The sequence below is a fragment of the Silurus aristotelis genome (genome assembly GCF_946808225.1).
Source record: "Silurus aristotelis genome assembly, chromosome: 4".
Taxonomy (NCBI): Eukaryota; Metazoa; Chordata; class Actinopteri; order Siluriformes; family Siluridae; genus Silurus; species Silurus aristotelis.
In genome coordinates this window covers 24,413,277-24,434,757 of record NC_139577.1, presented here as the reverse complement: position 1 = coordinate 24,434,757, position 21,481 = coordinate 24,413,277, and the positions used below count along the sequence as shown (strand labels likewise).

The following is a 21,481-nucleotide window of genomic DNA, read 5'->3' as shown; positions in this document are numbered from 1 at the left end:
TTACATGTTTATGTTTTTGTCATGTTATTAGACAAATATTGATTCTGAACTGTTCCAGATGATGTAGGTGCACAGTTGTGGTTGTAGTGTAGAGGTTTGGAGTTGTCTTAACTGGGTTTCTTAATTATATTTACCCTCCATATGTGAAATGCCTCTCTCTCTCTGTAATGCCACGTGTCATTATATTGCATTTTTGTATAGTATTGATGGCTTGTATAATCATGACGTGATAGTGGAGGTATTAAAAGGTGGATTAAAGTCGGGTAAATCCCCACTTAAGGCCCAGGTACCAAATGCACGTCCCGCCACTGGTTAACAGTCATGTGTTCCTCATGCGAGCTTTGAACCCATGTCTCTATTTGTTTTCATCTACCTGAACACACACAGCTTGCAGGGAGCTAGCATTTTTCTTATGTTTATTTTTTTACTTGCTATTATTTGTTTTCTCCAATAGGTCTTTTCTGAGCTAAAGCTAGTCTGCACCAACATGGACTTCTCCAGTAAGAAGATTAAATTGACCAACAAGAAAAAAGTTGCTGTTGTAGGAGGAGGCTTGGTAAGCTATCTTTAAGACCTCCTTCAATATACAGTTCAATGATTTTCTGTTTAACCTAAAACCGATATTGTTTCCTGATTGACTTTACTAGATTTTAATTTTCAAATTTAATAAGAGTATTGATTATTTTGAGAGATACATAAGCATAAGTAAAATAGGTTAGATATTTTAAAATATTCTGAAATAAAAATGTAATAAATAATAATAATAATAAATGTGTCATATTGCTGTAATTATTGACCAAAAAAGACACAATAACTAACGTGTACTTAAACTGTGGGAAATCATGAACAATGGAGAAATGTACAAAACAAAGTTCTTTAAATTGTATTAATACAGATTTTCTTTTACAGAAAATATATTTTATGTACATTGTATAGTGTATATTTGTTTACTATCATTTAATAATGTATTTCTTTTTAAACATATGACAGAATGGGTTTTGTCTTTATTTAGGTCGGTGGCTTAAATGCATGCTTTCTTGCAAAAAGAGGATTTGAGGTCACAGTCTTTGAAAGTCGAGAAGGTATGTAGGTATTAAAGGCTGGGAGTGTTTAAGTGCATTTAATATATATATATATATATATATATATATATATATATATATATATATATATATATATATATATATATATATATATACCTTTATAAACAGCTGGGATCTACCTCTTAAATACAATATTATAGAGGTGAAATATGGAACAGAAATATCTACTACTATGATGATTATAATAAAGATGATGATGATGATTATTATCATTATTATTATTAGTGTGTTGAATGTTAGTGTTTGACTCACTTTAATTCCTCAACAGATATCCGTTGTGCCAAAACAGTAAAGGGCAAGAGTATAAATCTAGCCCTCTCCCATAGAGGGCGCCAAGCTTTAAAACATGTTGGAATGGAGGACAAAGTATTTTTTATTAATGCCTTTTTTTAACTTATATATGTTATATTGAAATTCTAATTTAATTATAAAAAAAAATTTATTTGCCACATGCATAATCATAGACAGTATAAGATGCAGTGAAATGCTACATATACACTATATGGACAAAAGTTTGTGGAAACCTGCCCATAAGATTCATATGTGATTTTTGAACATCCCATTCCACATTTAGTTCCCATTTACTGTTCTCATAGACTTAAGATGCTCCACTAGATATTGTAGTGTGTTTGTGGAGATTTGTGCTCAATCAGCCACAAGGGCGTGGGCATTACTGATGTAGGGATAGGAGGCCTGGGTTGCATTCAGTGGGTCAAAATCATCTTATCCAGCATTGTAATGCTGGAACAGGTTTGGGTCTTATGGTTCACATGAAGGGAAAATATAATGCTACTGCATCCTAATACATTTTATAGAATTGTGTGCCTTCAATTTTTGGCAACAATTTGTGGAAGAACCACAAATAGCTGAAAAAAATCAGGTGTCCCAATACTTTTGTCCATATAATGTGTGTGTGTGTGTGTGTGTGTGTGTGTGTGTGTGTGTGTGTGTGTGTGTGTGTGTGTGTGTGTGTGTGTGTGTGTGTGTCCATTGGAGTAAAATTAGACACCCACCATGTTTTATAAAATTTTAGCATTTGTTAGTCATTGTTTAGGTACCATTCTCTGATTTAACTTTAGACAAAAAAATTTAATTTAGTTTACATGAGGTAAGATGAAATAGTTTAAACCCATGTTTGAATTTAAAACCTTGTGATTTAAATATATATCATGTTTAATGTTTTGCTGTCTGTCAAATGCAGATTGTGTCCAATGGCATCCCAATGCATGCTCGTATGATCCACAGTGTGAATGGAAAATGTTCTCCTATACCATATGGAAGAAAAGGTCAGGTATGCCAGGATCAGTATTATTTTGTTTCAAAACAGAAGTTTGGGTCTGTTTTGATTATGGTATGGTTGTTTGTAATAGAAATTATTTCAGCCTAGACTGTGAATGGTTAAAGTGTGCACATCTCTTTTTTCAAGGCCAGAGTCCAGTAAAGTTTAGTGATTTTCCCGCTTTCACATACTGTACTTTTAACCCGTGGTAATTAACTGCTGCCTTAGTTCAGGTGAATCAGGTGTTTTTGAGAAGACAACTCATAACTGCCTCTGGTTTAAATAGTTTTTTGTATTAATAAGAAGCACATAATAGTCATAAAATTTATTTAAATAAACAGGATAAAGTGCACTCTATGTAAAAGCACAGGAATAAGAGAAACTATATATAACATTTGACATATATTATATATGACATATAACAGACCTCTTTCAATTGGGAATATCATAAACACATGATATGTTTAGGTGGAAATCTGGTCATTTTTTTGTTAAATAATGTTTTTAATGTAAAAAAAAAAATGTGCAGTGGATACTAATATGTATAAAGTTATGTCATTATTCTCCAGTATGTTTTAATTCGATATTTACATTTGATAAGTTAATTGTTATTACAGGAAAGTGACAAGCAACAGCTGGAACATGAAAATAGAATTTAAACTGATTTAGTCTTTACTGCATTAAATTGCCATACCATCTCCACTTAATAATTTTCTTCAATGTCATGTTTTCTTTCAGTACATTCTGTCTGTAGGCAGAGCCAACCTCAATAAGGAGCTGCTAACAGGTATGCATATGTATTTTTATGGATACCAGTACTTATCATAACTATTAATAATCCACTCAGGTGATGGACATTCAGTGGTCTTGTGAAAATCTTTTAGACATGTACACAATGATGCAAGTGTGTACTACTGAGCTGTTTATTAAATTCTACTATCATGTAAAACGTGTAAAATGTGCTTTGACATATCTTCCCACTCCAGCGGCTGAGGCATATCCAAACACACAATTGAACTTTAACCATAAACTGCTTGACTGGAAGCCAGAAACAGGGACTATGACCTTTCTTGGGTAAACAGTGTATTTACCTGTTTTATGATTTGCTAATTTCACATAATGTTGTTAAAAAAAAAAAAAAAAAAAAGAATAGTTCCCCAAAACATTGCATTCATTCAGTAATGTTGATGTAATAAAATAAAATAAAGGAAAAAACTAAATAAATCTGTAAGTTCATATACATTAGTGTATCTTCTGAAACGATGCTGATATTGATATGTTGTCTGTTTTTTGTAGGCCTGATGGCACTGAAAAAGATTTCCAAGCAGATCTCATAGTCGGCTGCGATGGTGCCTTTTCTGCCACAAGGAAGCAGTTTTTGCGTCGCAGTCGCTTTGATTATAGCCAGACCTACATCCCCCATGGATACCTTGAGCTCACTATGCCACCAAGAAATGGTGATGTAAGTTATGGCAGCCATCTCAGACCTGCAATATTTACAGTTATAGGAAAAAGAAAGTACATCCTTTTTTATTTCTATTTTACTTATCAAGGACTAAATAAATTTTTTGTGATTCTCAACAACTTTTCTAACCAAACTACCTTGTGTAGCAACAAAAAACACAACAGGCTTTAATATGTAAACCAACATTCAAAGACCAGGTGGGGAAAAATAGTACATCATATAATTCCGTAATGTGTAAAACCAGCTTAAGGAACAATGATTTTCTTTAGAATGTTGCTTCACTTTATCAAAGTTTGAGGGTGTTTGTTCAGGCACAGCTCTCCTATGATCCGCCCACAGCATCTCAATGAGTGTGAGGTCTGGACTTGTCCATTCCAAAACCTTGGTTTGTTTTCCTTCTTTTTTTTTTTCTTTAGATATTATTGTTTTTTCTGATGTGCCTGATATCATTGTCCTGTTACATAACCCAATTTTCCTAATTTTATTTATTAGTGTTTATTGTACATAATGATCAAACATATTCTTATCAGTACAATATATTATTCCAGAAGTGATACTATTCTCTTTTTAAAGAAAAGCTTGCCACCAGTACATAAACGCCATGCCTGTTCACTCCTTGTGCAAAAATGAATTTAGCAGATTAATGTGAGTACAGAGGCCTGTAGATCACTTAATATAGCTATTAGGTTATTTTTTTATCTCATTATTAAATGGTCTGACCCTTTTTTAATAAATATCCCGAGCTTCTCAGTTTTTCAGGAAGATATTTAAGAATATCAAATATTCTCTTATTTTATTTGATTTTATTTGATTTTATTTCATTCTATTTTTTTACCTAAATATTAGTGATGACATGATATAACTTTATTCCAATTTAATATCTTATGACTTCACCTTAATAGGTTATTTAATTAATATAGTAGGCATAAAGGATACTGTGTAATTTTATACAGTAATTAAGTAAGTTATTTATTCAAATTAACTGCTATAATCTGTTGATTAGGTTTACATTTCTCCATTTTTAATTACAAATAAAAAGAACCTTTAAGTAAAGTACACAGTATTGTGCAATGTCTTATATTTTTTATATACAGTTTATTCTGCTTGTTTCTTATGTTCAGTTTGCCATGAAGCCCAATTTTCTTCATATCTGGCCCAGGAACACATTTATGATGATTGCTCTCCCAAACAGGGTAGGTTTTAATTAGATGCATGACATGCATTTAAGAAGTATATACACTTTTGATTTTACAATTTTTTATAACTCTATAGTTATAGAGACTTCTACCTCATTTGATCAGATATACTTAATCAACACATACTGTATTTGTAAATGGGTAGCCAAATGTATAGGGCTACACTTTGCCCCTGAATTGAAGATCTCATGATTGATGCAAATACCAAAAATCTACTTCCTAAATATTCCTCTATTTCAAATTAATTCAGTAAGTATTGTATCAAAGATGTCAGCTAGATAATGCTTCAAACTAACATTTAGGGATAGGATTTTCTTGGTTTTAGCTGATGCTGCACTTAATTTCTAAAGCCTGCAAGAAGGTACAGAATAAAATGCTGTTTCATCTTCTTGTCTCTATATGATCTAGTTTATATTTTTGAAAGGCCTCTTTTTTTCCAGTTATTTTAAAACAGCAGTCACTAGAAAGTTGCTTTTAAATTTGAGTAAAGATGATACCAGAATCCCAATGATATATAATGTATAATGCATACAGTAAGTATGTTCTTGTGCATGACAGTTACTGTGGAAACCATAGTGCATTAGAAGGAGTGCATTTATAATGACCCTTTTATTTGTTACAGCCAGAACCCCCTGTGCTGTTGTACAAAAATAACATACTGGCATTTATATCATAATACAGTTTGAGAATAATACCATGATGTGGTATACATTTGGAATAGAACATACTGTTGTATTTTGATAAAAGACATTTAATCATGTGTTTCAAAGGACAAGACCTTCACCTGCACGCTCTTCATGCCGTTTGAGGAATTTGAGAAGATTACCACAGGCGATGAGCTAATGGCACACTTTCAGAAATATTTTCAAGATTCCATCCCACTCTTTGGAGTGTAAGAAATGTTTACTCCTTTCTTTCTTTCTTTCTTTCTTTCTTTCTTTCTTTCTTTCTTTCTTTCTTTCTTTCTTTCTTTCTTTCTTTCTTTCTTTCTTTCTTTCTCTCTCTCTCTCTCTCTCTCTCTCTCTCTCTCTCTCTCTCTCTCTCTCTCTCTCTCTCTCTCTCATTTATTTCTGTCTGACTAGTGATCCTGTAGTGTGCATCACATAGGTACTATGTAAAAGCACAACTGTAAAATTGCAGGTCAGTTGATGCACTGCCCACAGTTATGAGGTATTAATTTAAAAAGAATAGGAGCTCAGATGACTTTAAAGAAATGGAAGCTGCCGAGCTGTGCAACACTTTTTAATGTAAACAACAATCACACTTTCAGCTCTGCAAAGTGCGGTGCTGTGCTCTTTGATTTTCAATTTTCTCTGCAGTGCTGTGTTTAGGTTAAGCCTGTTGTTAAAATATAACCATAATTTTGTAAAACTATTACACAAATACCCTATTTTTCAAATAGGAAATAATCAGATAATTTATTACACTATGATTGAATATTGTTTATTTATAAATAAATGTATTATAAATGTTTTTTTCCTGTTATTGAAAATAAGATTTTAGAACAATTATGAATAATAAGAATATAATTTGTGGTTTTGAATCAATTGCTAATTTGAAGTTGGGCTTCAATTATCAAAATCATATTAGACTTTATGACTTTTTTTTTTTTTTTTACAATCAACAATTTTCTAACAATGTATGGCTATAGTGTGTAGTGGCTTTGACAGTGTTTATGAAAAGCTGTGTATTAAAATCAGCTAGATCTAGGAACGTAGGTTTACAATCCTTACCATGTTTTGTGTTTTTCAGTGATGTTCTAAAGAGGGACTTTTTCCAACTGCCTCCCCAGGCCATGGTATCAGTGAAGTGCTCTCCTCATCATTTAAATGAGAAATGTATTTTAATGGGGGATGCTGCTCATGCAGTGGTACCATTTTATGGTCAGGGAATGAATGCAGTAAGTATATATAAGATGTTATGAACCAGTATTGATTTTTTTTCATCCTATATCTTTACCTGAAGTTATTAAATGTGTTATTCAATTATTTAAACATATGTTTATGTACTGTCTAATATATTTTTAATTTTACATGGTCAAATGGCAAGCACACATATCTACAGTCAGAAACAGTATAAAAGTTAGTTAAGTGTAATAAGTGATTTATTTTTAAATATTTACCTTTATTTACCTGTTTTTTAGGGCTTTGAGGACTGTCTTGTTTTTGATGAGATCCTGGACCAGTTTAATGAAGACTTGTGTAAGCCTATTTCACTATGTATTTTGTCGCCTGCCGTTTGTGTAAAAAAATCTTCATTTATTGAGACGACTTTGATTATACATTAATCATTATTAAAAAGGTAGGTTTCCAAGTTGTTGCCAAGAAGAGTGGTCAGTAATTCTGTTTGACGGAGAAGCAGTAAGCTATCATGAATGTATTCATATTTTTTTGTTTTGTTTTGTTTGGCAGCGGCTGTTCTCCCGGAGTACTCACGTGTTCGTGTACCTGATGATCATGCCATATGTGATTTGGCTATGTATAATTACATAGAGGTGACTGATTTTCTTATAAATTTTCCCCCAAAAAATATTAATAATAGAATTTAGGAAAGTGAACATATAAGCAGTCCAGAAAGCCTTTACAATACAACGTTTCAGCAAATTTTTATGTAAAAAAAAAAACCCCAAAACAAATCATTAAACCTTAAAACATTAAAAGTTAAATCAAGTCAGATTATATTCCGACTAGATATAGCTGCCCAATATATCTAAAGTAAAAAAACAGAAAACTGACTGTGCTTAGATTTAGCCAACCACAAACACATGTTTAGAATTCATTTCGATTGAATCAATTCGATTTTCTTGACATCTTCATGATTTTATTACACTGTTAAAGCCATGGCCCACAAAGAAATTGCCAAGCAAGAACAGAATCTCATTGTCATAATCAAGGGATCAATCCTTTTGTTTTTCCACATGATTTTAGTTTGTAACAAGTAGTGGAAAAAAACGTGACATGATTATCTGGGTGTTATTTTTGCTTTACAAAAAGTGTGCAATTTGTAATATCTGTGTGACTTTGCCCTCTTAGTTATGCGTTGTCTAAAACATCTGACATTTTTGTGTATTGAATTAACAACGATATTGTTTTATGTCCTAGATGCGGGCGCATGTGAATTCCAGGTACTTTCTGTTCCGTAAATATCTGGACAATGTACTCCATTTTTTCATGCCAAGAACAATAATCCCATTGTACACAATGGTAAGACATTTTATGGTGCATGTAAAAAAAAAAAAAAAAAAATCATATATATATATGTTTGTGTGTGTGTGTGTACATTAGGGCTATCAGTTGATTAAAAAGAGAGAGAGAGAGAGTACTGTGAAAACATTTAGGCACCTGTATAACAAAATGCTCTACAGTAAGAAAATTTTTTTATTTTGAAGTGTTTTTAAATTTGGTGTGACCATCTTTTGCCAGAAGAACAACATAAATTCTTCTCAATATACTTGCATTTCTAGGAACAGTTTTTCAAAGCATGTAGGTTTTTCCAAATATCTTGGAAAACTAATCACAAATCTTCTTTGGCTGTAGGCCACATCAAATCTTCATGTAATCCCAGACAGACTTGATGATGATCAGGACTCTGTGGGGGCCAAAACTATTACCTTCAGGACCCCTGAATGACACTGGCTTTATGTTTGTTATTGTTGTGCTGCACAATAGATTTGTGGCCGAACAGACACCTCCCTGGTGGTATGGCATGATGTATAAGTAGCTGCCTATATTTCTTAGCTTTGAGGACACCATCCTGACCAAATCTCAAATGCTATTCACAGAAATGCAGCTGTATACTTGCAGGGAACGTCCACCATGCTTCATTGTTACCTGCAGACACTCATTATTGTACAGTGTACCACTTTCTAGTCCTTTGGAAAACAACTTGCCTCCTGCTACAGCCAAATATTTCAGATTCTGCCATTTTTTTGCTCCCCAGTTTCTATGTTTTCATGCATAGTTGAGTCCCTTTGCCTTGTTTTCATGTCAGATGTGTGGCCTTTTGGTCACTATTCTTAGATGAAGATCACTTTTTGGAGTGTATCTGGGTCCCACTGGTATCAATTACTTCTTTGCTGATGGCACTTCTGGACATTATCTGATGTGGAAGGGAAGTAAACATGATGTGTTTTTCATCTAGAACATTAAGTTTTCTATGCGACCACTGAATTTACAGTTATCATCATGATGGGTTCTTTGTGCTTTTTCAAAAGAGCTTGAACACATCTTGAAACCCTGGAAAGATGTCTGCTTCGAAATCTTTGCCTGGGCAAAACCTTGATGCTGCAGTATAGATATGTTGTGTCTTATTGCTGTGCTCTTGGCATGATGTAGGACCTATGACGTTGTTTCAGCTTGCAATTAGCACCCGCTCTGTATAATTGGTTAATCACACACCTGACTCTGTTCCTACAAATTCCCTGACTTTGTGCACGTTTAAAGTAAGTATTAAAAGCCAAATAGAAGTCACATCACAACTGCCTAAAATTTTAGCACAGGTGTGTATGTATTGTATATATCTCAAATAAATAAAACAGAAATAACCTCGGAGTGTTTTTGCTTTCAGGTCACTTTTACTCGTACACGCTATCATGAAGCAGTGATTCGCTGGAAATGGCAAAACAAGGTAATCTTCAAAGCACTTAGAGTGTGTGAGTGTCTGAGTACATGTGTGTGTATTTGTTAGGGTTGTGTTGGGTGGGCTGGGGTGTTTTGTCGAGCATACTGTTTACTGCAATGCTGCCAAGCCTCATTATAATGCACTTTTGTGGCATTCCTGAAAACCCTTTGACGTGTAGACTAATGGTTAGTGGAAGCTGGAAGCAGTGTCCAAGCAACCAGAAAGACTGAGAGCTGGAGACATCCTTTTTAACATGCAGAACAAACTGCCAGTGTCTGGCAGATACCATTTGCATTAAATGCCCAGATGTATCAGTTCCCTTTACTAAGCCCAAGTATGATATTTTTTTTTTAAAGGTTGATTATCCAAAACTAACAAAAAAATAAAATAAAATACCACTGGCATAAAAATATCTGCCAGCTGAACAATGTTTTTGTCTTAATTTTGATTTTATTGTAATCGTATAGTGCAATAATATACTAAATACATTACACAATACTAAATACAAATACATTTCTGGCATAATTTTTTATGTTAATATTGTCCTTGTACTTTGCAGGTGATTACTCAAGGACTACTGCTTTTGGGAACAATGTCTACAGCAGGTGCAACTTATCTGTTAGTCAAATACATTCCCCAAAAGTCCACTGGTAGTGTGGAGCAGCTATGGAACAAACTTCTCACTCTAAAGTGGTTCCAAAAGTAGGATTCCCCAAAAGAACATGGAAGATATTTCAGGACACCCTGGTCATTCTTCATACTTTTTTTGGCCACCCTTGTTTCAGCAAATACTTTAATATCCTGTGATATTCTTAATCTCTTTACAATTTAATTAAATAAAGCTTATAAAGGAGTGCTGATTCGGGTTAATCTTACTGAATTAAAGTAATTCTTATTAGATCGATTAATTATAAATCAAAGATCATAATTATAATCATTTATTATATCATTAATTATAAATCAAAACATCATTTGAAAATTGATGTTAGGATATTTAGGATATTTAGTTTTTGTTGTATTTTAAATTGAAATGCAATAAAAAATAATGTGGGAATAGAGTTAGATATGATGGTCAGACTTAAAGTTTTTTCTTTGTGAAAGCTGTTGAGGTCAAATACAGAGCTGAGAGACACTTAGGGCTTTGATCAAAACTTGAGCAAAACCTTCAATATTGTATACACCTGCTCAGCTATATGTATAGACACCTTTACATAAAAGCTGTTTGCAGAGTAAATATGTATAATTTTTATTCAAAATGTTTAATGTTTATAGCATTAATTTTTATCTAAACAATAAATTCCGGCATTTCCCTAAACTTGCAGGAGTAGGTCTGTTCTTTTATATTGTCTAAAATTCAGCAATACTCCTCAGCTTGCTTATTCCTTACCACATACTATTCAAGTTGATTCTTCATGGTTGTTCAGGTTTATATAAGATAAAAACCCAGCAAACTGAGCTTAATATTTGTTAACAGTTATCAGTCATTAGACTAATTTTTAATATAGTTTTCCATAATCATCTTGGTTAATTGCACCATGAATGTGAGCCTTTGTGTCAACGGTGTGTATGCAGTCTGCTATTTAAGATGCTACCCTATAAAACTATCATTCCTTTTCAATGTAAAGCTGCACTGGTGAGCATGGCCATAGGTGAGATTGGCCTATTTGATATGAAATGTACTTGCATCTGAATGTAGAAAATATCTAGGGATAGGCAACTGGGAGGTAATTTTATGGTGCTTGTACATCACAAGAGCTCAGTAAACCAAAATTAGAAGTGAAAAATTGTTTATAAGCTTTTTATTATTTTGTGAATAAAAAAGGTGCTTTTTCCTTTGGAAAGTAATTCTCACCATTTTTACATCAAATATATTCCGCTGATGTATTGTGCTGGTGAAGAAGCCTTTGACCTCATTGAATTATTATTATTTTTTTTTTTATAACTTGTACAGAGTCTGTCAAAGATACTCCCTCTTTCAGAATCTTTTTTACAGTACACAGTGAAGAACCTGATCCATGGTCGATATAGCCAGATATAGACATATAAGAACAACCTTCTTAATACAATACTCAAAAGTTGCATGAATAGTGATGCTGTAATTATGTTCAATGTAAACTCTTTTGACCATATTGTTTACATGAAAGTGGCCCTTTGTACCAGTGGCAAAATTCTTTACTGTGAACATTAAGCAAAATAAGAAAACAAGATGGTACGGTAGAAATCTGAATTTACTTCTTAAGAGCAGCAATTTTTTATTATTATTTGTTTGTGCCATACACTAAAGGCATTTCATTTTGAGTTCAAGTGATTATGAGGCAATAAATCAGAATTTCAGCATTGATTTGCTAATATTCTCATCTAGATATGTTAAAAAAAACAAACAAAAAAAACATCACTATAAAGACCAGTGACTGTGAATGACCAGAACTTGAGCAGCATTTCAACTCCTGAAGAGGAGACAAGAGGCAGAACCACCCCAAACTAACCAAATCTGAGGTTGTGGTAACTGCTGTACAAGCCTGTAAATCTATACCAAAAAATACAATGCAACAATTTCATGGTCACTGGGTAGCTCAATGCAGTTATTCAAAAGCAAAAAAACTGCTTATATCCAACCAGTTATTGATTCTAAAGAAAGATATCTGTTAACCTAAACATCGGTTGGTCTACTTCCAAAGGTGCCAAATTCTGTGTTGTTTAACACATCTAGATGTAACAATCTCGAAATGTCTTTTTTTTTCAATCCCAAATCCAAATTTCCTCAGTGTTTAGCAAAAACAAAAGAATTAGCTTGTAGTTCCAATGCTTTAAAAGTCCTTACAGTAAGGTCAAAGGGGTCGGACTTGAATCATGTTGATCTCTGATGACTCTTTACATTTGTAGCTGACATCCAGTGGGTCTGTATCATTGCTGGCAATAATGAAAACAATGGAAGAGGGGTTGAAAGTCACCCTTTTTTTAGGTTTTTCTTTACGGCTCTGAGACATCACAATGGTTCGTACTGGTTGTCTGGAGCAGGTCAGGGGGTGGTCCTTAATACAGCACTTCAGGCATCCCAGACGGGAGCACAATTGCAGCATGCAACGCCGGAACTAGTGAAATAGAATACACACACACGGAAAGAGATAAAGAGATATGACTCATGGAAAGCATGCCTTGTGTCGTACTTGATATACAATATGTATTGTGTTTTCCTGCATATCCTATGCCATAATTACTTGCTACAAGTTTAGAGTGTACTTTCTTTACCTTCCTGCTCATAAAGCCATATATAATTGGGTTATAAACTGTGCTGGATTTGGCGAAGAATGAGGGAATGATGGCAACAGTGGGAGAGATGACATTCTGCTTGCCAAAAGCTACCAGCATGGAGACCACAGCATAGGGTGTCCAGCACAGCAGATAACAGAAAATCATCAGCAGGAACATGGCAGCCAACTTCTTCTCATAACGTAGAACCTTAATGATTTGCACGGTCTGCAGATCCTCAATGGAGCGCAACTACAATAAGAAATGGAGAGAAGTGTAAAAAAGATTCAATGTTAAAATAAAAATAAAAAAAAGTTACTTTTTGTTATACTATACTTTTTTATTTTTTCTGCAGAGTAAATGTGTGTTTGTTAGTGTACAGCAAGAGGCTTTTTTTCTGTGCACAGGTGTCTTTAACTGGTACAGGCTGCTTCTGTTCATTCAAGTTTAATGGTAATTTTTATTCACAAACGTCCTTCTTTCATTGGGCCTGATTTAACTACAGAGACAGAGATTTGCCTCCTGACCTTTTCAATATGCCATGAAGACATCACGGCAGATAAACTCTTCAGCACAGTAAGAATAATTTGAATATATATTTAATTCTCTGGAAAGTGCATCAGAGTAACTGAAACAATGAATGGCGTGATAAACAAGGAGCCCTGCTGAGTATGAGTGCTATTGCATTTTCATGTGTACATAACAGCATGTGTATAAAATATTTCTCTGTGCTGGTGCAAGGTCTGCAGTGACCTAAATACAACTGCAAAGGGGCTTAGACTCAATGAAAAATTCCCAGTCTCTAAGCTTCAAGATATGTCCGAGTGAGTAGATTCAGATCTGAACAAAATATTCTGCCTCTAAAATACATACTTAGAATGCAAAAGGGGGGATTCTTTTAATAGGCAGAATAAATTTTTTTTTATTTTCATTAGAATAGCAGACAGATTATATTTTCTAAAAGGTCTATCTCGTCCTGTTTAGTATTTATTAAGGATTTTAGATATTCCAGATGGCCAAAAGTATGTAGACACCAGCAGACCGATATGTGAACTGTTCCCAAACTGCTGCCACAGAGATGATAACTCATGATTGTCATAAACATCCATGTATACTGTGACTTTAAGATTTTCCTTTATTGGAACTGAGAGACCTAAATTTGTCCCAGCATGACAATACCCCTTTGCTCAATGTGAGACCCATAAAGACATTTGACATTTTTACCAAGTTGTGGCAGAACAAACATAATTGACACGCATTAATAGATTTAACAGTATGTGCCCATTAGGTGTCAAAGAATATAATTAGATATATAATAATTCAAAAGTTTTTTTTTTTCCTTACCATGTGGACAGCGTACAAAATATTTCCATAGCAGTAGGCCATGATCCCCACTGGAACGAAGAAGCAGGCAAGGAGGAAGAGAAGTATGAAGGAGGCATTATTGGGGTCTTTAGAGGCCCAGTCCAAAGAACAGCCCAGCCGGTGGATCTCCAGGGTGTACCTGTTCCAGCCGAGAAGAGGAGCTCCGGTCCATGCAAGTGAGTAGAGCCAGATGTGGGTGATGGCTCGCCAGGCCCAGGGGAAGTCAATGACCTTGGCATGTACCACTCGAATGTACCGTTCATATGCAAGGGAACATAGAGTCATGATGGACACAATACCTGAGTGTGGCAGAGAGAAGAAACAATTTATTTAGCACAAAATCTGATGGATATATCAAACACTTAAGTGGATTTACAGTTTTTTGCTACCTGTTATGTTAAAGCTGTTGTTTTTAGGATTCATGGTTTATAGCTTCAGGATTCAATTTATTATGACCGCTTGATATAACGTATTTTGGAAAACCATTGCAAACTATTCCTATTATTGTAGGATTTTTGGAAGGAAGCATTTTAAAGGTTCAATAAAAGGTAAAGGCATAGTTTTTGCATTTAAAGATATGGAAAACAACCAGCCCAAAAATCAGTTTGAGAGATGATCGATGTACTAGGATGAGGACATTCTGGTACAAAAGCCTAGTTTCTGACTTTCCCTTTTAACCAAAGCTAGACTAATCTTGCCTTTTTATAAAAATAAAATAAAATATGTACAATCTTAAACCACTGTATTTTAATGTAGACACATACCCTCTCATTGCCTCTGGCTTCATAATTGTGATCTAAATTTACATCCAAATTTTTACGTACCTGCTTTGTAACAACATGAATTGTTAAAACCTATATACAAATGAAACTGAGCTCAAATAAACTAAGCTTTCTACAAAAAGCTTATGGTTGACACTGGGTTAAGTTTGCTTTTCTGTTTAAACCAGTGCATTGAATGGATTATTTTTGTGGAAAGCTACCGGTTGATCTGTGAGATTTCTATTATTAACATTCTCTAAGCGATTGGTGTAAGGGCATGTGCAAAGCTGATACAGTTCAAAGCCAAACTCCTTTATGTAACCTTGAAAGCTTCTAGAGATCTGGCAGTGCAATGTTTACAAGTGCTGCTGCTAGTATGCTAAGTGCAAATCCCTGTTTTCCTTTAACATAGTGGTGACCAAAATCTAGGTCATACACACACACATTTTCTCCCTACCTCCTTCCACAGTTATTAGAATGATATGCTGGTGTCTGTCTGTCACCTACGCAGCTGCTCTTTGTCGAACTCATCTGAGAGGCAGTGCAGTTTAGATTGTAGGATGTTTTACTAAACACATCATAGTTACATTGACCCAACCACCCAGATATGTATAAATGAAGCGACTATGATGAAACGTGTGTTGTGCATGTCCATGTTGTACATGAGTGATCTCTATTTTATATAAGTCTTATAATGATATAAGTATTTTAATGGGGGGGGGGGGGTCTTGTCTTGATGATGGGAGAGTTGCAGTCTTCTCCAGCACATCACAAGGATTCTTAATGGACTCTGTGGTGACCAATCCATGTGTGAAAATTATGTCTCATGCTCCCTAACCCACTCTTTCACAATTTAAGCCTGAAGAATCCTGGCTTTGTCATGTTGGAATATGCTCGTACCATCATGGAAGAAAAAATACATTGATTGAATGATCTGGTCATTCAGTATATTCAGGTAGTCAGCTGACCTCATTCTTTGGGCACATAATGTTGCTGAACCTAGACCTGACCAACTGCAGCAACCCCAGATCATAGCACTGCCCCCACAGGCTTGTACTGTAGGCACTAGGCATGATGGGTGCATCAGTTCATCCGCCTCTCTTCTTACCCTGAAGCACCCATCAATCTGGAACAGGGTAAATCTGTACTCATTAGACCACATGACTGCCTTCCATTGCTCCAGAGTCCAATCTTTATGCTCCCTAGCAAATTAAAGCCTTTTTTCCGATTAGCCTCACTTATAAGTGGCTTTCCCACACAATCCCTTGAGTTTCCTATGCATTATACGTGTGAAAATGCTCTTAACTTTCACTATTAAACATAGCCGTGAGTTCTACTGTTGTTTTTTTACAATTTGATTCCACCAAACATTTAAGAGATCACCGATTATGATCATTCAAGATTTATTTACGACCACATTTCTTCCTCGAAGATGATGGCTCCCCACCATCCTTCCAGTTTTTTATAATGCGTTGGACAGTTCTTAACCCAATTTTAGAAGTTTCAGCAATCTCCTTAGATGTTTTCTTTGCTTGATACATGCCAATATTTTGAATGTTCTGAGACAGATTCACATCTTTTTCACAACCGCAGGATCTTTCTTCCGACATGGTTGTTTAAGAAATGAGAAGCTACTCACTGCAGTAGTTGGGATTAAATAACTTGTTGCCGGCTGAAACATAATCATCCATGTAGTAATTATTCAATGGGAGGCTCTTACTTATTTGCTTAGTTAAATCCAGGTGGTGACTATTATTTGGACAGGCAGTGTATAACCTTATGATGTGTAATTTCAGTAATGAAAGTAAAAAGCATGTCAGTAGACAAAACATATTAAACCTTGGAGGATGGTCTACAACAGTCATTGGGTTTCACTTTTGTCGTGTCAAGAACAGGAATTTGAGGCACAAGTGAGCACAGACTCATGAAAAAAGTCGATTCTGTAACATGTTTGCATTTTTGCAATCTTTAACTGTCCAACTTATTTGGTGAGTCAGTGCAGACAGGAGTGGGAACTGATCTGGTTGGATTCTGGTTCTGGTGTTTTATATGAACAGTGAAGTGATGTGAACAGTGATACGACAGTACAAGACAATGGAACAGACAGTAACTCAAGCACTGGATCAAATCAAACCGAATACTCACAAAGATATAAAGATACACTGCCATGTCTGGGTGATATAACACTGAACATTGCATGCATGCTCTCTTGGATTGATGATGAGTCAAAAAAGCTGACACATACTAGACTGAAATACTAAAGCTGACCATATACTAAAGTCATTAATTGTAGGTGATAATTGGGGTGATAACATCAAACGTATACTTTGTGTACCTTTGGTGTATATCTCATTTAAAGCTCAGATTGATGATATATAATATAGTTTATCATACTGGCATATTGGAAACAGCGTATATTCTAAACAGATCTTTCTGTATCTGACAAAAAGAAGAACTAACCGAACAGACTGTTGCTGAATCCGTCCCACACACACGTGCTGGTGTCCCACACCCATCCTCGCTCCAAACACGAGACCAAGGTGAAATAAGTCCCGAACACCGACACCAGCAGGTCGCTTACACTGATGTTCACTAGCAGTAAGTTGGTGGGCGTCCGCAGCCTCTTAAACTTGAAGTAAAGTGCGAGGACGAGCAGATTGTTGCAAAAACCCAGCACGCCGATGGTTCCGATAGTAAACGCGAAAAGTTTGTACGTTCCGACGTGGAACATCCGAGTCCCAGTGCCGTTCACAGGAGTCATCGCAGGAGCAATCTGGAGTCTGCCATAGCGTCTGATGCGCCACTGATGGCTGGATTGGTGGTCGCTCGGAGAAACCTACTGTAGCATAGACTAAGCGTCGAACTCCTCGCTCGGGTGTCCTTCATCATCGACATCCTCTGGCTGCAGAGCTCACTCTACTCAGCATGTGCACGAGCTGATGTGCGGACGCGCGCGCTCTCTCCGGTTACAGGCTCTCCATAATGAATGGCATTGACCACAATATCACTATTTACTTCACTATTGTACAATGATGCAGTTTATATTTATATTTAGCTTCACACATGATCTAATGAAATACAAATATAAATTAATGCATTATTATTATTATTATTATTATTATTATTATTATTATTATTATTATTATTATTATTATCATCACTCCATTGAACAGGTTCTGAACTTTAAAGTGGCTGCCCCTCAACTGTCTAAACCACTAAAGTTATATAGTAAAAAAGTGTAATGATTATTTATTGTAGTGTTTTAGCTACGTGCTCTAACACACCCAGCTCAGGGATCAATAACTAGTTGATTATTTGAGTCAGGTGTGAGAGAACAACAGTGGAATTTAATTACTTTTTATGGCTCGCTGACCTCCATCCCTCCTACAGTCATGTCCTTTTTTTTTTAAGATCGACCACCTAACCCATTAACGTGGAGGAACATTTAAAATTATGATGTGTGGATAAATCTTAGCTGTGCCACTTAATTGCATCTCATTGGGTGTTATGCAGGCCGGATTACATGTTAACCCAAATCGTCAAGACAGAGACACTCTCATTTATGCATTATATATAATTTCTGTTAATATTTCTTAAAAATTTATTATTTATTGCTTTAAGCATGAACATTTTGATTCTCAAATTATGTTCAACCATAGCAGTGTCAGTAAGCTGTTTAAAAATCACCATCATACCACTACAATGTCAATTCACCACCTGAATAAGTAATGTTTTGGCACCCAAGTAATATCTTGTTAAAATGTTTCTGCCATTTGATGGCTCTGATAAAATATAGAAATGCATTTTAGAAAGCTTTATTGAAACACTGACACTTTCTGTGGCTGCAAAATAGCTTTCTATTTTCTCATGACTTTCTGATGTCACAGGGTGTCATTTTTCTCAGAGCATTTATATTGCATATTATTTATAGGAAATATTTACTCTTTGTTTAAAATAGATTGAAGAGTCATAAAATGGTGATAGGAATAAGATTTATGATGGACTCAGGAAGTGTTTATAACTGATTCTTTGTCAAATATTTTAAATGGCATAATTATTGCAGTTGACCCTAACTCCCTAGCATATTCAATTATTTATTCTAAATAATATTATAAATATTATATATATATATATATATATATATATATATATATATATATATATATATATATATATATATATACACACACACACACACACACATAATATTATAAATATTATATATATATATATATATATATATATATATATATATATATATATATATATATATATATATATATATATACACACACACACACACACACCACACACACACACACACAAACACACACATATATGACATTGGTGATGTAAGCCTTAAGAGTATAAATGATCAAATTAATCCTGTTTAATAAACGTTGAATTCCCTCTCCATAGCCACAATTCTTATACTAATATATACACACAGTTTTAGAGTCAACAAAAGTCTATGCTTGCATCTGATTTACATCACAGAGCTAAAAAATATATTGCGTGCAAAAAAAGAACGTTGTAATTAGCATTTTAAAGTTTTAATACAGCTTCTAGATGCTGCTCAGATGTTCCTCAGTTCCATTTTGTTGGAGGTTTTACATGGTTGTTTGTTTTTAGTAATATTTGGGTATTAACATATTAAAATGAATGTTTATGTAATTTACTAAGACCAATATACTTCAGTGAAGTCACAGAATGTGGAAACAAACTGGAACGTGTAAATTCACTGTATGGTGTCATGTGGATATATTGGTTTAGGTTAACTGTAATCAGTCACTTTCGACCTGTCAGGCAACGTTGCTGTCTTTGATAATTGCCTCGAATTGCATTCATTTCTTGTTGCTTTTAAATAAAACTAAGCAGATTTACCATAGCAGCAAAACATATCATGCCTGAATATAGCTAATTCTGACATTTTCTATCTATAATGCAATGAATACACTTAGCATTCAGGATGTCAGGGGCACAAGAGACAGTATTTAAAGAGCATTTCCACAATTCACACAATTCCACAATGAATATGCACATGCATTTCTTTGCCTTAAGATGGAAATATGCAAAAATAAATGTCGACTACTGCAATTTATCAGCGTCCTTAAAGACTAATTAAGGTGCAGTTACACCATGAGTGAGAACTCTTTTCATGACAGGGCACCAGCCACACATTCACTCACTATTTCACATTTTTCTATTTACACAAATGAAATAAACAATCCTAAATAATCACAATACGGTAATGCTTTGCCATATCTAAATTGGGCAAAAATATTTTACATCTACAAGAAATTAAAGTAAATTAATTAATTGTGTAATTATTTCCAAAATACCAGCAGTGTAAACTTTCAGGGTTCTGTGTCCATTCTTCATATTCTGACTAGACTAGCTGGGTGCCCTCTCTTGGTGTATTTCTTTGTCACCCTCCACCTCCCCACCAACACCTGTTTAGATCTTAGTATACTATACTCTTACTCCACCTTCTGTTAAAGCATAATTGTTTTTAACATGTCTGTTTAAACATTTAAAACATGTTTAACAGAGCAGTCTTTGGACTCAGCATCAACAGCAGTTTAGCAGATTTAGTCAGGCCAAGCTGCCACTCTGCATTTGTGAGGGCAGATTTTTACATTTACATTTACATTTGCGGCATTAAGCAGACGCCCTTATCCAGAGCGACATACAAAAGAAATAAGCCAAATTTAATAAATCAAGGCTATCAGACAATTTATATTTTCACTTTTATCACAGCATGCCTGTAATCCACATTTTTATCATTGTCAAATAGTGGACAGTGAAAATGTTATTTTTGGTACTGGAAACGCTGTCTCACAAGAATGCATTATTTGGTGAATAGGGAACCAACTATTGGTATTCTCAAATTGTTATAAAGTGTACAATAAGAATGAGACATTAATTGCACCATGTAAAAAGTAAAGCTGTATTGTAACAACATGAGAAAAACATCTTGTTAGTATTCTTATTCTGTCTACTGAACCTACGAAGAAAATCTTTAACAGCTTCTCCTTTAGTACACCTGCAGAACAATTTCCTGCTTTATGCTATGAAGTTAATAATTATTTAATTTGATTGTTAGTCATTGCATTTGCTGATCAGTCTTACCCTCCCATGATGCCAAAGTCTGTACACTTAGTTCTCCCAAAATGTCATTGAAAAATGTTTGCCTGGCACATATTTGCCCTGGAAGTCATAAAAAACACAGGTCTTATAATGTTAAACAAATAATAATAATTTTATGAAACGTATATTTAACATTTCTGAAGACGTCTCAGGTATACGCACTTCATAACAGTCAGTTACTTATAGGAAAGTCTGGGTTTTTTTAGTTTTTTTGTTTTTTTGTTTTTTTTCTGGTGGTCTAGTGCAGGGGTCGGCAACCCGCGGCTCCGGAGCCGCATGCGGCTCTTTCATCC

The 21,481-nt window shown here is 34.6% G+C and overlaps 2 protein-coding genes across 2 annotated transcripts; one reads left to right on the top strand and one right to left on the bottom strand.

Annotated features, from left to right (window-relative positions):
* Positions 1-362: 362 nt before the first annotated feature.
* kmo (kynurenine 3-monooxygenase) lies at positions 363-11,563 on the top strand. Its single transcript, XM_083539531.1, has 15 exons — positions 363-556; positions 1,013-1,082; positions 1,372-1,469; positions 2,305-2,394; positions 3,121-3,169; positions 3,369-3,456; positions 3,679-3,844; positions 4,969-5,040; positions 5,814-5,935; positions 6,796-6,943; positions 7,187-7,244; positions 7,455-7,537; positions 8,145-8,246; positions 9,610-9,669; positions 10,223-11,563. Exons 1-15 carry the CDS (start codon positions 488-490, stop codon positions 10,367-10,369), a joined length of 1,422 nt encoding a protein of 473 aa, XP_083395657.1. The 5' UTR covers positions 363-487; the 3' UTR covers positions 10,370-11,563.
* Positions 11,564-11,581: 18 nt separating this feature from the next.
* opn3 (opsin 3) lies at positions 11,582-17,960 on the bottom strand. Its single transcript, XM_083539532.1, has 4 exons — positions 17,499-17,960; positions 14,257-14,576; positions 12,913-13,164; positions 11,582-12,755 (listed from the first exon to the last, which is right to left on the bottom strand). The coding sequence occupies exons 1-4, from the start codon at positions 17,797-17,799 to the stop codon at positions 12,492-12,494; spliced, it is 1,137 nt and encodes a 378-aa protein (XP_083395658.1). The 5' UTR covers positions 17,800-17,960; the 3' UTR covers positions 11,582-12,491.
* Positions 17,961-21,481: the final 3,521 nt, after the last annotated feature.